The sequence below is a fragment of the Maniola jurtina genome, chromosome 18 (genome assembly GCF_905333055.1).
Source record: "Maniola jurtina chromosome 18, ilManJurt1.1, whole genome shotgun sequence".
Classification (NCBI taxonomy): domain Eukaryota; kingdom Metazoa; phylum Arthropoda; class Insecta; order Lepidoptera; family Nymphalidae; genus Maniola; species Maniola jurtina.
Window position 1 is genome coordinate 4,723,584 of NC_060046.1, and position 15,222 is coordinate 4,738,805.

At 35.8% G+C, this 15,222-nt stretch overlaps 1 protein-coding gene across 12 annotated transcripts; it reads right to left on the reverse strand.

Annotated features, from left to right (window-relative positions):
* Positions 1–11,858: 11,858 nt before the first annotated feature.
* Positions 11,859–14,631, reverse strand: LOC123874442. 12 transcript variants are annotated; one of them, XM_045919771.1, is made up of 4 exons: positions 14,292–14,631; positions 13,882–14,164; positions 13,313–13,627; positions 11,859–12,659 (listed from the first exon to the last, which is right to left on the reverse strand). In XM_045919771.1, exons 3-4 carry the CDS (start codon positions 13,371–13,373, stop codon positions 11,920–11,922), a joined length of 801 nt encoding a protein of 266 aa, XP_045775727.1. In that variant the 5' UTR covers positions 13,374–13,627; positions 13,882–14,164; positions 14,292–14,631; the 3' UTR covers positions 11,859–11,919. The 12 variants fall into 12 exon arrangements, with proteins under 12 accessions (XP_045775727.1, XP_045775738.1, XP_045775736.1 ...); XM_045919782.1 differs by lacking the exon at positions 13,882–14,164 and having other exon boundaries at positions 13,313–13,536; positions 14,342–14,631; XM_045919780.1 differs by lacking the exon at positions 13,882–14,164 and having other exon boundaries at positions 13,313–13,568; positions 14,342–14,631.
* Between the last annotated feature and the right edge of the window lie 591 nt (positions 14,632–15,222).

Consider the following 15,222-nt stretch of genomic DNA (forward strand, 5'->3'; position numbering starts at 1 on the left):
AGACCAGCTTAACGTTTTCTCGTCGTACTTTAAAATAATATGGATCTAAAGAGTTTTGACAAAGTTTTACTTGTACACAGTAGTTTTATAGAAAACTCACGATAAGAATTTTACCAACAATTTTTTTTCAACGAAATACGATATGAATATCATTAGGGTTCCGTACCTCAAAAGGAAAAACGGAACTCTTGCGGATCACTTTGTTGTCTGTCTGTCTGTCTGTCCGCCCGTCCGTCCGTCGTGTCTGTCAAGAAACCTATAGGGTACTTCCCGTTGACCTAGAATCATGTTTGGTAGATAGGTAGGTCTTATAGCACGAGTACAGGAATAAATCTGAAAACCGTGAATTTATACCTACCTTAACAGATGTCGATTCAGAATCAAACCGAGAGCTCTCTCATTCTTGTTCACTCTTACCATACTATTTGAGCCGAGTCAAGTTTAACGTGAGACATCAAACGTATTTTATGCGTGAAGTGGCGTGGAATAACGTAGACGTTCCTTATGATATCTGTCGCTAATTATCTGGGTTTATGCGAACGAATAATGTTAGATCATTTATCTCGTTGGGAAGCTGCCACTGACAACACATTTCGTTGTAGAGACTGAAAATATTCTTGAAACATTATTAATAGGCTGTTACTTTACTGACTGGTTATAGTTACCACACTTGAAGCCGATAATGAGAGAAATACTAGTTTCTTAGAAAAACCCTCAGAAGATCTATGTAGATAACGGGTACATAGCACGATTAATTTGATGATTTTTATTCGCTGATATTTTGACCCCGTTGCATGGGTCATGGTCACGCTGAGAGTGGATCCTTTTGGCACATGAGGAGATGGGATGGTAGACTAGGGCTACGGCGTAGCGGCGTGCGGGGTACAACGCGTTCTACGAATCGTAACCGTAGCGTGCAGAGAGTAACTGCTGAGTATATTGACAATGGTCAGACTTCTATAATAATAATTATAAAAGTGGTTCGGCTAATAATGAATTTTAGCCCAAAAAAACTATACAAAACATCACATCATTTTATTACTACCATATTACTACAGTCCAAGAACATATTAAGAAAATTATTATCCAAGCCGGCCATAAATAAACCTGGGACCACTCACTTACATTAGACCACGAACATAATGTTAACCCCTGCACTACGGGGAGGGGGTAAACTGTAACATGCGCATTTTGGTAAGTCATTAATTTGAGGAGCGTGTAAATGTGTCACATCATTAATAACCCGCACAGCGGCGTCTCAACTACAATGTATCTTGTGTACAACAACAATTTTAAGTAATTTTCCCCTTTTGTCGCCACTTCGGGCGATAAAATATTTCTCACTAATTGATATTTTTTCCTATTTATTTATTAAAATTTCAGAACTGACTGTAAACTAAATTGTTTATATTTAGATATTATTATATAGGTACTTTTTCTTTTTTTATATTTTGTTGTACGTTCGATGAATTTTATACTTCACTTCAAATATATATCTCAAACAGTACGTCCAAGTTTTTCTTTTAACTGATATTTTCCGTATAAATTTGACAATATATCCCAACGAAAATAAACTGAATGGGTCCAATTATGACCTTTCTTAAATTGATCATCTAGGTTCTAGAATAAGAAACAGGCCAAATGGATGTGGGAAAGAGTTGCACATGTTGGTTAAAAACTCCGCTATAACAGTAAAAGCTACTATCTAAAACTGCTATTGTATCCAAAGTTCACTAATTTTCGTTTAATGGATTGCAGTCAAGGGCTAACTTGTCATGGAATCAAGTAAATTAATAATAACCGGTCACCGCGGACAGATTGTGTCCACTTTGCGGGAAATTGGTGCTCTAATAATGTGACAACTCTATGGATGTAATGGACAACTAAAATGCTGATAACGGGAAACTTGTCCTTTTAAGTGATTCTTTTGATACAAGTTTTCCATTAAACCATTACTTTTCTTTGCCTATTCATTTTTAATTGGTATCTAAGAGTAATAAGAAGGATTCATTAGTTCCAATGCTACATTATATGACTAATATTAGTAGATATTATGGATAAAGAAGAAAAAGGATCATTCGAAAGTGTGGTTTGCCTTTTTGTCTGTTAGCTTTCATTTCGCAAACGGGCATAAGTCACTTTTCATCCCGGAAAATCAATGATTTAATTTTTTTTTAATCTAGATTGACATTGGCAAAAACGTATATGTACTATCTATTCTGTACCAAGTTAGCTTGCGTCTCAGAGAGGACCGATATTAATAGGCTACGTTTTATCCCGAAAAATCAAAAAGCTCCCTCAGGATTTAAAAAAAGCTTAAATCCATAAGGACGAATTTGCAGCCATCTAATAAATTTTCTCAGAAGATATCTCAGAAGTCAAATATTTGTTGGCTACCTTATATTCACTAGCTACTTAGAGGTTATTCAGGATTCACGTTACAATAATTACTGGGAAATCACGTTATTTGAAATTTTAGCAAAGGAAACCATTTCATAAATGAGACTTTCTTAAGCGAAGCGAAACCTTTCTTCCTTGTAAATTATCTTAATTGAGTGTAAATTAGAACTTCCATCTCTTCGGCTTGAGTAAATTGGCAAAAGGAACCCACCTATTCAGGTAACGAGGACCATGTCCAACCTTACACTTTGAACTTAGGTATACCAGAAACTCCTAATTCTAGATAACCTCCTAATTCTTATGACTAATTCTTGATGATGCACAAGAAACTGTTTGAAGTCAATCAAACAGAAAATAGTGCCTTGTAGCCAAGGTCATGAAGTCAGTCACTGTCACACTTCAATGTGATGTGCCTGTTAGTGTTAAATCATTCATTCATTCATTATATTTGTTCACTAGCTTATGTCTGTGACTTCATCCACATTATCTACAAAAATTTCAAACCCCTATTTTAAACCCTTAGGGGCTGACTTTCAAAATCCCTTTCTTAATGGATACTTGCGTCATAATAGCTATCTGCATGCCAAATTATAGCCCGATCCCTCAAGTAGTTTGAGCAGTGCTTTAATAAATCAGCCAGTGACCTTTTGCTTTCATATAATATTTAGACTGACTTATACTGACTGACTGATTTATTCTGACTGACATCCGGTCGTGCAGTTCTAGACAGTGCTAACCATAGATATGTAGTGCTAACTAACTGACCAGAAGATGTACAAATTCTACTATCCCCAAGTCGAAATAGAGAAGAAAATATTAATATCATCTCCAAATAGTATCAATACCAAACAAAATCACGCACAATTGCTGCGAGTATCATCAAATATCGCCGACGCCATATAATAAAAAGCAATAAAGGAAAACGGGAATCGCAACAGATGCTCCAGCAATAATGACGCGGAAAAACCTTATTTGTAACAGTTCCCCGGAATCGAAAAAAATATCACGAAAACACTAACTTGATTGATCGAAGCATTCCTGAAATACTGATCAATACTGATAGATTGTACTTAAATATAAAAATGGGTGGTAAATTCATCGATTTCAGTAGTTTTCCATAAGTAAATCAATTTTTTTGGAGATATAAATTTATAAAAAAACCTTGCATTATTTTATGATTTCTTTAAATGAAATTTAACGTTACTTGAACCTTGTACGATACTAAAGGTCTGTTATGAAAGTCTTATGTATATAAAGCTGTGACAAAGGTGGCATTTAGATAATATTATTCGCTACTAGCTGATGCCCGCGACTTCGTTCGCATGGATGTAGGTTTCTTAAAATTCCCGTGGGAACTATTCGATTTTCCGGGATAAAAAGTAGCCTATGTGCTAATCCAGGGTATAATCTATCTCCATTCTAAATTTCAGCCCAATCCGTCCAGTAGTTTTTGTGTGAAGGAGTAACAAACATACACACACACACACACACACACACACACACACACACACACACACACACATACAAACTTTCTCCTTTATAATATTAGTGTGATAAAACATGCGACAATTATAATAACCAAAGTCATGCGAGACATGAAGCAATACAGGTCACAGGTGCCGTCGACATCCCATACACGTGAGCCACTAATTGCCCCTTATTTATGTGAACATTTGACTCGTTCGTCAACACAGTCACTGAAAACATAAAACAATCCCAGCATTGTTATACCCACGTTACACCCGTGTAAGACATAGATTGATTGGTAAGGTGCTTTAAGATTGATGCTGCTAGGTATTTACTAGTATACAAAATGTATTACAGTGTAACTTCCCTAAAAATACTGTGACGATTCTACAGGCCTGTTGTTAAAGTCTAATAAAATAAAATAGTGGCAGCATAGCTGGCCGTTTCATAATAATCGTTGTGTTTAAAGCATGCGACAATTATTTAACCAAAGTGTTATTAAAGGCGTGCGCAACATACAGCGGCGCTAATATGTCACAGGTGCCGTCGACATCCCACTCCACGTCAGCCGCTAATTGCCCCTTGTTTATGTGAACATTTAACTCGTTCGTCAACACTGCCACTGAAAATGTAATTAAGAACAATCCCAGCATTTTTACACCCGTGTATGACATAGAAATGCTATAAATTTAAGTCCTAAACATACTAGATTATATACTACATCCTACTTGACATAAAAATTATTGTTTCACTCCATAAAAATCCTAGTAAAAGACTAATTGAATAAAAAAATCCTAGTAAAAGTCTAATTGCATAAAGTTGTGGCAGCATAGTTTCTAATTTCATAATAATCGCTGTGTTTAAAGCATGCGACAATTATTTAACCAAAGTGTTATTAAAGGCGTGCGCGACATACAGCGACGCTAATATGTCACAGGTGCCGTCGACATCCCACTCCACGTCAGCCGCTAATTGCCCCTTGTTTATGTGAACATTTAACTCGTTCGTCAACACTGCCACTGAAAATGTAATTAAGAACAATCCAAGCATTGTTACATCCGTGCATGACATAGACTGATGCCATTTGGTTAAGTACCTATTTTATTAGATACAAGATATGCATACAGTATATACCCTGCTTGACATATATAATTATGATTTAACTCCATAAAAATCCAAGTCTAATTGAATAAAGTTGTGGCAGCATAGCTGGCCGTTTCATAATAATCGTTGCGTTTAAAGCATGCGACAATTATTTAACCAAAGTGTTATTAAAGGCGTGCGCGACATACAGCGACGCTAATATGTCACAGGTGCCGTCGACATCCCACTCCACGTCAGCCGCTAATTGCCCCTTGTTTATGTGAACATTTAACTCGTTCGTCAACACTGCCACTGAAAATGTAATTAAGAACAATCCAAGCATTGTTACAGGCATGTACGATGAAAATCGATAACAGTAGTAACTATATCCATCTAGGTTTGAAATTCTTACAATATCGGCGACGATGTCAATTTTCCTTTTATCACAACCCTAATTTTTCACTTTTGTCCCAATATTATTAGTCCTTATCCTAATAATATTGTAAATATGAAAGTTGGAATGTTTGGATATTTGTAATTTCTTCACACCACAAAGTCTGAACCGATTTAGTTTTTTGGAATGAAAATAGCTTGTATACCCTGACTTATCACATATTGTTATTTGTCAAAAAAAATTGGTTGTCTGTAAAGTCGGTTTACTGATGATAGTTGAACGTGACAACAAAGGCCGATTGTGTTTCTTTGTCGCTCGTTCCGCGCTCTCGCTTGCACTTCAAGCCTTACATGGAACGCCTCAGAGCGAGGTAACGCCGCATGAGTCATGTTTTTCGTGCGTGCAGCCGGCTCTATCGAATTATAAGACGTTGTCACGTCAAAAAAACCTATATTTTTTTACAATAACAACATCACTAAGTAACTTATCGTTAGATTATGGACAGACTGAATAGGAATTGCGGCCGTTAGATAACAGCAGTGTACACGCTACACGCACCATCCAAAGCACCTGACTATCTCATTGACTGATCTATCAGCTACAACTGCAACTGGGTTATTTGGCATGCAGGCAGATAGCTATTAATTATGATGAAGACATCAAATTCAAATTCAAAATATTTTTATTCAATTAAACTTTTACAAGTGCTTTTGAATTGTCAAAATAATCTACCACTGGTCCGGAATGCCGTTCCTACCGAGAAGAACCAGCAAGAAACTCGGCGTTTGCTCTTTTCAAGTATTTAATTTACAATAAAATGCCATACTGTACTATACAAGCAATTTTAGCCCCGTGTATCGCTGGAGCGAGTCATATCCAAGCTTTCTTGTCATTTACATAATCTTCGATTGGATAATAAGTTTTTTTCAGGAGCATCAAAACTCAACCCCTAAGGGGGTAAAATAGGGGTTTAAAATTTGTGTAGACGACGCGGACGAAGTTGAGGACATAAGCTAGTCTTTAGTATGCGTGTTTTCATAAAGCGACGACAATATGTCACAGGTGCGCTTGATCTGCCGCACGATGTTATCCGCTAATTGTCCTTTGTTTAAACGGCCAAATTAATGTTTAGTCATTTCTCTCGTGTCGCGGGTGACTGGTTCGCAGGCCGGAACCTTGTGTTACAAAGTAGGAATCTGTTGCATAACAAACACATTTGTTGCAACAAAAACAGAGCCTCGATAGCTCAACGGACTGAATTCCGAAAGATCGGCGGTTCAAACCGTTGCACTATTGTCGTACCCACTCCTGGCACAAGCTTTACGCTTAGTAATTGGAGCGGAAATGGGAGTATTAGTCATGTTTAGCATGGCTAGTATTTAAAAAAAATGCTTTGATGTGTCAACACAATGAAGAATGTGATGATAGTGACCGGGCTGCTAAAGAAAAAGTGTGTATGGTACCTACTTCATAATCATTATGGATCCGTCTTCATTGGTAACATTCGTAATCGTAATACTCGTATGTGTTACACACACAAGCTTACAAGTTGTCTTCACTTTTTAAAATACATTTGTCTATGCCTATCTGGATTTTCATAATATCTTTTGTAGACATTAAGTAAACCTAGAGTCTCTTCAGTACCATATTTGCACTTGATCACCATCTTTTGTGATAATAATGACAATTTCACCCATAAGCCCTAAATGATTGCAAAAGTTCCTAAATAGTACGAGAAATAATCGGCTTTCGAAAGCACTTAGTGAAGTCATTATACCATTAATTCGATGCCTTTTAAAAAGTTCGCAATAAAGGCCCCGAAAGAAGCCTCTCGTCGATAAGGGTGAAACTCGTTAGACTCTTTACGAAAACTTTTTCGACAGAATGTGGGCATCCGAAGTGCTGATAACGGAAAACTTGACGTGCTACGTGATCCTTTTGACACAAGTTTTTTGCTGCGCCTTCAGTTTCTTAACATTTCATCCTTTTTCATTTTGGCTGTCTATCGAGTGGTAGACATTTAGAGCAAAATCTCTAACCCGCCAGACCTTTTTTTTAACTGACTTAAAAAAAGGAGGAAAAAATATGTTAGTATAGAACTACATTAACTCTTGTATATATAATATATTCAGTAATAATTTATTTTTATTATTTATTAGTGTTTGTGGCTTTTGAAGACGATTTTTTTTTCTGAGAAACATAATCAATCAGTTATACAGAAACACTACTCTATCCCACAGATAGAGTAGTGTTTCTGTACCTATAACTGACGCATATCTACTATCTTGTGCTGACGGATAATTTGTAGGTATCAGCTGCTAAACTTATCTACGTAAAAACATTACTTACTCACTTTTCTTAAAGTCTGTGTGCTGAATTTTATGTAGGTATGCGTTACGGAATATTATGACTGCCAAATACTTTCAATGATGAATAATTTGATAATGATGAATGATTTTTAGGTTTTTTTTTTTTTAACTTAGCAGAACTTTTATATCTAAGAACTTACATAACTTATTCAATTTTATAGTCTGGATCGATATTTTACATTGTTTTTACGTAGGTATCTTTAGCAGTTATCTTGACATTGGCCGTCGACACAGGCTAGCAAATGTGTGTACATTAAAAGTAAGTACCTACACTAACACTACTCTATCAAACACATATTTTGTTTTTCAGAAAATAAGTAACGTCTGGCAGTCTTGGAATCTTGGACCAATAGTCTGAGGGTTCAAATAGGAATATCCGTACAACGATGTATTTCAATTTTACTTTTGTCTGCAATCTTTAAGATCAGGGTTCATTCATACATACGAGTACTTGCCGATAGTTTTTTATTTTTATTTTTATTTTTATTTCTAATGGGATTTCACATACCTAGGTAGGTACCACTAGTTTTTCATGGTCAAGTTTTTATATTTTTATTCCCATGAAGTGTTGGAGGCTAAATACAGTCATACATAAAAAAACAATTTAAGATTTCATACCACATCTAAGTACCTTATCTTACTGACTGATACAAGTACTTTTTAAAAGCTCTAGTGGACGGAAAAGGGACAGATATTTGTTTCGACTCTTTCCTGCCCATACTAAGTAAATGACAGATTTACGCACCTCGTTACATTACGTCGTTTACGTTATGAAGCTCTGAAATCAAAATTCAAATGATAAAGAATGAAAATGGGGAAGAAATGATTAGAATTTTTATGATTGATATTGTTTTTAACCCCCGACTCAAAAAGAGGGGTGTTATAAGTTTGACCTGTGTATCTGTCTGTGGCATCGTAGCTCCTAAACGAATGGACCGATTTTAATTTAGTTTTTTTTTTGTTTGAAAGGTGGCTTGATCGAGAGTGTTCTTAACTATAATCGAAGAAAATCGGTTCAGCCGTTTGAAAGTTATCAGCCCCTTTCTAGTTTTCTAATAGAGGTTATTGTGTCGGGGGTTTTTTAGTTATATTTTAAATCTTAGAAGACATCGGTATTCTAAATGATGTGCTAATTTTATAGCTTTGTTAAATTTCAGAGGGGCAACTTCGAAATCTGTTGTATTAGTGTAGCAATTTGTCAGTCTACCCGAGTGCCGCCAACTTTTCTAATCTAAACTGTTGGTCCGAGCGTTCGATCTTCGAGAAAACTCGTTCACTGTCCGCGTGCACTACTGTCTCACAATCGATACAAAGGGAATTGTTTCCGTGAAATAGTTTGAACTAGGAACACTTTATTCCCAGATTATAATAATAAATTCACATCACATCACACTCACACTAATAATATCACAAAAGGTGAAAGTTTGTATGTGTGTGTGTGTGTGTCTACGTTTGTTACTCTTTCACGCAAAAACTACAGGATAAATTTGGCTGAAAGGAATTTAAATAGCTTAATACTGTGACTTAGCACATTAGCTAGTTTTTACCCGGGAAAATCAAGGAGTTCCCGCGGGAATAAAAAAAACCTGAGTATATGCACGCGGGCGGAGCAGCGGGTACTATCTAGTATAGCTATTATGTAGGGAGCAGTGTGCTTAATAATTATGTGCCCCGGCAAAGATTATTTACTGTGTGACCATTTTTAGGGCTCAGTACCAGAATGGCCAACGGGGCCCTGACACTAACCCTCCGCTCTCCGTATCTGTCTGTCCATCCATCAGACTGTCAACGGGCTGTATTTCGTGAACCGTTATAGGTAGAGAGTTGAACTTTTCACAGAGTGTGTAATTCTACTGACGTTACAACAACAAATGATATAAATTTCAAAATAGCCGCCATGAAAATTTAAGAAAATTAAAAGTTTCATTTTTTATAATATGGTACGGAACCCTTCATGGGCGAGTCCGACTTGCGCTTGATCAATTTTTCCCGTCAGGTAAGCGCAAAATGTACCTCTGCAAACATGTATCCCAGCAAACGTTTCACCTAGTTTTGATTCATGAATAAAATGTAAAGTATATCTTACAGTTGAATTTTAACAGAGATCTTCAGCTTTAGTTCTGAGCTCTTTTATTCAGGGCAAAGCTTAAAAGTACAAAACCTTTTTACTCTTTTACCTGGTTTGTAATCCTTTGAAAATTCACGCTGAAAGCCAAAACAGCGACTTCAAATTAGGTAGGCACTATTTGTAAATTACTTTCAGGAAATAATCTCTGAAAATAAAGTTCCTAATCTTTTATTCGAACAACGTCAAGCAAGCTTTTGTCTCAATCTTAAACTTTGTCTTAAAGAGGATTTTAAAAATGGTAAGTATTATAGAAGTTACCAGGAATTACAGATAAAAGAGGCGCAAGATGGTAATACCTGTATTGCGTAATACCTTCTATGAGAGAAAACTACCTACTATTACAACCAGAATTTCGAAAATACTGCTGAAGTATTTTAAATAAGTATTAAAATATTATTATTTATATTATATTTGTTCTGATTTGTAAATGTTTATTACTTTTCCATCTTTAATGATGTTATTTGATATTATTTCATTTAAAATCACTGCTGACGGCAAAAAGTTTTTTAATCCAAAGCTCACGATTTGAAACATCTTGAGTTACAGGTTGCAATTAACTTTAATTAATTCAATGTAATGTTTCACTTTTGATTTGCCAGGTTAACTAATTTATATCTATACAAGAGAGTTAAGTTTGACTTTTGTCTACTTAGTCCTAACTTAGTAAGAATACAAAAATAGTCATATTATATGCAAATGCATTTATCGAAGTTAAGCTACTTATTTGATAGGTACAGAATCATCTCGAAAAGTATTAAAAATATGACCCCTATAGGTAGGTAGAAACTCTTGTTTATTGATCCCATCTATCAAATAGATAAGCAATTATGACATTATATACCACCAGCGTTAATGAGCAATTAAGCCGCGAAATAAGTAAAAAAAAAGTTGATAATACCTAGTATTATCTGATAATGCATTTGTTGCTAAAATTATTATAAAGGTACTAGCTGATACCTGCGATTTCGTTCGCATGGATATAGGTTTTTTAAATTCCCGTGGGAACTCTTTGATTTTCCGGGATAAAAAGTAGCCTATGTGCTAATCCAGGGTATAATCTATCTCTTTTCTAAATTTCAACCCAATCCGTCCAGTAGTTTTTGCGTGAAGGAGTAACAAACATACACACACACGCATACAAACTTTCTCGTGATGCGCAAATGTGCCGCGCGCCACAGCAACATAATATTATACTCGGCGATATTGTGTACTAAATTTTTATTTCTTAGAAGAGAGAATCCTCATGAACATCCAAATTGAATAGTGCCGGACACCTACTGGCTAAAATCCCTCCTTTTTCAAACAAAAATGTGCCCACCTTATTGGCCTACCATTATTGCCGCGGTCTGACTCATCGTCCTCCTTTCTTTCCATTATATCTGCCATAAAATATTTCTGGATTATCACCCACTTCCTTTTCTCCTCCAGCGTTGTACATAATATGAGGCTCTTTACCCCAAACTCACCTCCCAGTTCATCTAGGACATTCCTTCTTTATTCCTCAAACTGAGAGCAACAGAATAGTGTATGTTATGCATCGTCTATGATGCTCACCATTTTATATTGGTGATGATGCCACTCCGAGTTGATGTGTTCCAGACTAATGTAAGACTAGACTAGTTATATAAAGCGTTTAAATTACCCTTAGGTTCCCCAAGTCTAGGTTAATTTACTTTTGACGGCTCGTGCATTCTGTACTTTAACCTTAACCATGGAAGTAGGAATTTTGACTTGTGCATCGCTGAGGCAAGGCTAACTTTAACCTTACTTGAACTTTTATTTGCAACTGGCCTTAAGTTAAATGCTAGGTGCAGGGAAAGCACTAACTACCATTAACCATACCTACGTATTACGTGTGGCTGTGGTGACTGGTACGTTGGCGCAGAACCTTAGAATACTACCTACCTATCCACAGAAAAAGTATTAGGATAAAGAGTTTATTAACATTACGAATTTTAAAGTAAAACAAAGAACATAGTAATATAAAAATATGTTTTCATAAAATATCCTTGTTTATTATTCGTTTAAAAATACTTTACTTCATATATTATATTAACTTCTATATTGAGAACAATTTATTAATACATTTCTTCTATTGAATACATTATTTGTTCAGGCACTTGTGAGTCGTCTACATTGCGTTTCCTATACACGGGAGCAATTATTACTGTTTTTGTCGATTCAGCTCTTTTTACCGCTTCGATTAATTTCATCGGTTCGACTGATTTCGTCTCTCGTTTGCCGTATCCCTTTTTACCTTTTTTGGTTGTTTTCTTTCTTGAACCGGTCAAAATTAAATTAGCTTCGGGTGATTCGCATGAAACGGATTTTTTAACGCTGTACACTTGGCATGTCATGATTGTTTCACTGTTATTGTGTACATCCAGTACTGAGTTTGTTTCGTTAATTTTCAAAGCATATATTTTACCGTTGTGATTATACTTCATCAGAGTTATACCTTTATTATTTTTCGGTTTAGATCTTTTGGATTTCTTTACGTTTGACGCAGCCCATTCGGCTTTTCGTTTATCGCGTCTTTCATCAATCATATTTCGATCGTCCTGAAAGTTTTCTAAACTAATCCGTGGATCCATCATATGAGTACGGGACTTGTGTGCCTTCATTGCTCGTTCCATGCAAGTGTGACAGCCTGTACAAGCGGGGTCCATAAATACTGATTGCAAATCATTGATTTTACTGTGCATGGGTGCATTTTTGTTAAGAATAATATTCTTCCCGATTGAACCCATCTTTCTCTTGATTAGTAGAGAATCATTGAATTCGTTGTCGTATGATGAGGATTTTCTCCTGGATTGACCTTGACCAAAATATAAAGTTATTATGATTAGTTCATAAAAGTTCAGAAAGTTCACTATTAGCAAAATTTATTCAACATTATAAATCCGATTTATCTTTGTGCAGTTTGTTTACTCTTTTGAATACTACTCAACCAATCTCAACAAAATATGGCACAAAGCTCTTCATGAAATATGACATAGGATACTTATTTATCCCGGGAAAACAAAAGGTTCACTCAGAAGTCCAACGAAACAAAAATCTAACGATCAAATTCATGCTCCTTTTAACTCGTTTAGTTTCTATGGCAATTAAAATATCAGCCCTAAATCATTACCCATTTATAAATGCAAAAGTGTGTTTTTTTTCGGTTAATTTGTTTGATGGTTTGCTGGTTTGTCCTTCAATCAATGAATCGGTATGATTCTTTGCATGAATATAGTTTAAGACCTAGAGAGTGGCATAGGCTACTATTTATCCCAGAAAATCAAAGATTTCCCACGGGATTTTAAAAACCTAAATCCATGCAGACGAAGTCGTGGGCAATTACAGTAAAATATTATTTGTTAAAGACTGTGCAAACAAATCGATACAATTTAGAATGTTAGAAAGTTTTAATCGCACCCTTCTTGAATAGATTCAAGGAAAAGATAAAATAAAGGCGAAGTAACTCACCTAGAGCTTGCGGCAGAAACACTACAAGGGCGCATAACAACACAGGACTCATTAGTTCCATTTGCGCGAACCTCGCTAAGGTCTGTCTTGCTGCAGCCGACAATCTCCTTACAAAAGTACGCTAGTCGCTAACAAGCTTCGTTACAGTGGAGTTTTACAAAACGCACACTCGGGTGCTCACGCCGTCTTGCCGTCTCGACGAGCTCTTCAGCCTCCCTTAAACGCTTTCAAGAGCACCCCAGTTTATCTCTAAGCACTCGCGCGTTATTATGAAACAAATTTTTCCTTTCAAAAAGTGTTTAAAAAAGTTCACACCTTAAACAACCACAATGAGCGCTAATTTTGAACCTGTAGACTGGTTTTAGGGTTCCGTACCCAATAGGTAAAAACGGAACCCTATTAATATCACTCTGCTGTCTGTCTGTCCGTCTGTCTGTCCGCCTATCACAGGTCTCTAGCTCGTAGATGAAATGAGTTACAAACCTAAAATTTTGAGATTTGGTGTAGAACGTTGACCCAAAATCAAATATTCAATTAAAAATTCAATTAAATTATTGATTACAACTTACTTTTAGAAAAACTGGGTAAGCAAATGCGCTTCAGTAGAAATGTAACTTGTATGAGCGATTGTATAACTTGTGTGTCTTAACAAGCGCCTAAAAAACCCTTAAACGCTTTCAAGAGCACCCCAGTTCATCTCAAAGCACTCGCGAGTTATTATGAAACAAATTTTTCCATTAAAAAGTGCTTAAAACTGTTTAAATGCCCACACTGAGATCTAATTTTGAACAATTTTTTTTAATACAAATTTACATTTTTTATTTTAAAAAAGTGGAGAAGCAACTGGCAATCCTGTAAAGAGATGCAATTTAATTTTTGTCATGAACGCTTTCAAGAACACTTAAGATTATCTCTAAGAACTCTCGCATTATTAAGAAATAAAAATTTCCATTAAAATTCGCACTTTAAACATCCTCACTGATCGCTAATTTCGAAGATGAACAACTTTTTTTTCTTTTTTTAAATTACTTAAACAAACTGAAGGAGAGATTGACGTTCCGGTACAGAGATGCAACTTAAATGGACGTTATGTAGCAAGTGAAGCACGTATGGCCTGTTTATTCGATCCAAGGTGTTTACATGGGGGTCGCCGTACGACAATCGAATGTTTGACTTCCTCCAGCCTCGGCTCGGAGCTATTGTGATCGTGTTTATATGTTTATGCTACGAGAGCGATAACAGGACAGCCGCATCCGTGCAAGTACTAACTTACAATGCTGCTATGTTGTTACTTGCTGTATTTGCGCAACAACCCTAGAGGAAACTGAGGCTATAACAACTATTTGGATTATTGCATGAGTTTACCTAACATGATGTTACAAACAAACAAGCAATCTAAATATTATGTAAGTATAACTGATTTAGCGTAACTATCAAACACCCGTTAGGTACGGTAGTAAAATGTATAAGGCTCATCAGACGTTATTTCAACATACTATACCTACATTCCATTTAATGAATCATCATTCATTCATTCATTATATTATATACTTACCTAGCTCTACTATTATTATCCCGTATATTATTGAGAAAAAAAATGATGATTTTTCCCGACTAATTTTAAGATTTTTTTTAGATGGTACGGAATTTATTCTCCATAGATATGGATATCATTGATTCCATGTTGATACCAAACGTGATACACTTTTATTTAGTTTTCTAGGCGTTGTTCTGTCATAGTCATAGCCGCCCTTGGTTGAATTAAACACGCCGTATTGGATTTATCATCTTGTCCTACAGCTTAAGAAATGTGGAATATCATTACGATTATAGGTAACCTATGAAACACGGAATATCGTTAGAATACCAACATCACTTATGAAATTCTATCAGTAGTTTAGGAATGATGA

What these genes read in the sequence shown, in the direction of transcription:
- LOC123874442 (XM_045919782.1), bottom strand. Translation starts at nt 13,373, where the DNA reads ATGGAACTAATGAGTCCTGTGTTGTTATGCGCCCTTGTAGTGTTTCTG. An exon ending in GTTTCTGCCGCAAGCTCTAG is followed by an intron (nt 12,660 to 13,312) that starts GTGAGTTACTTC and finishes ATTTTGGTCAAG; the next exon opens with GTCAATCCAGGAGAAAATCC.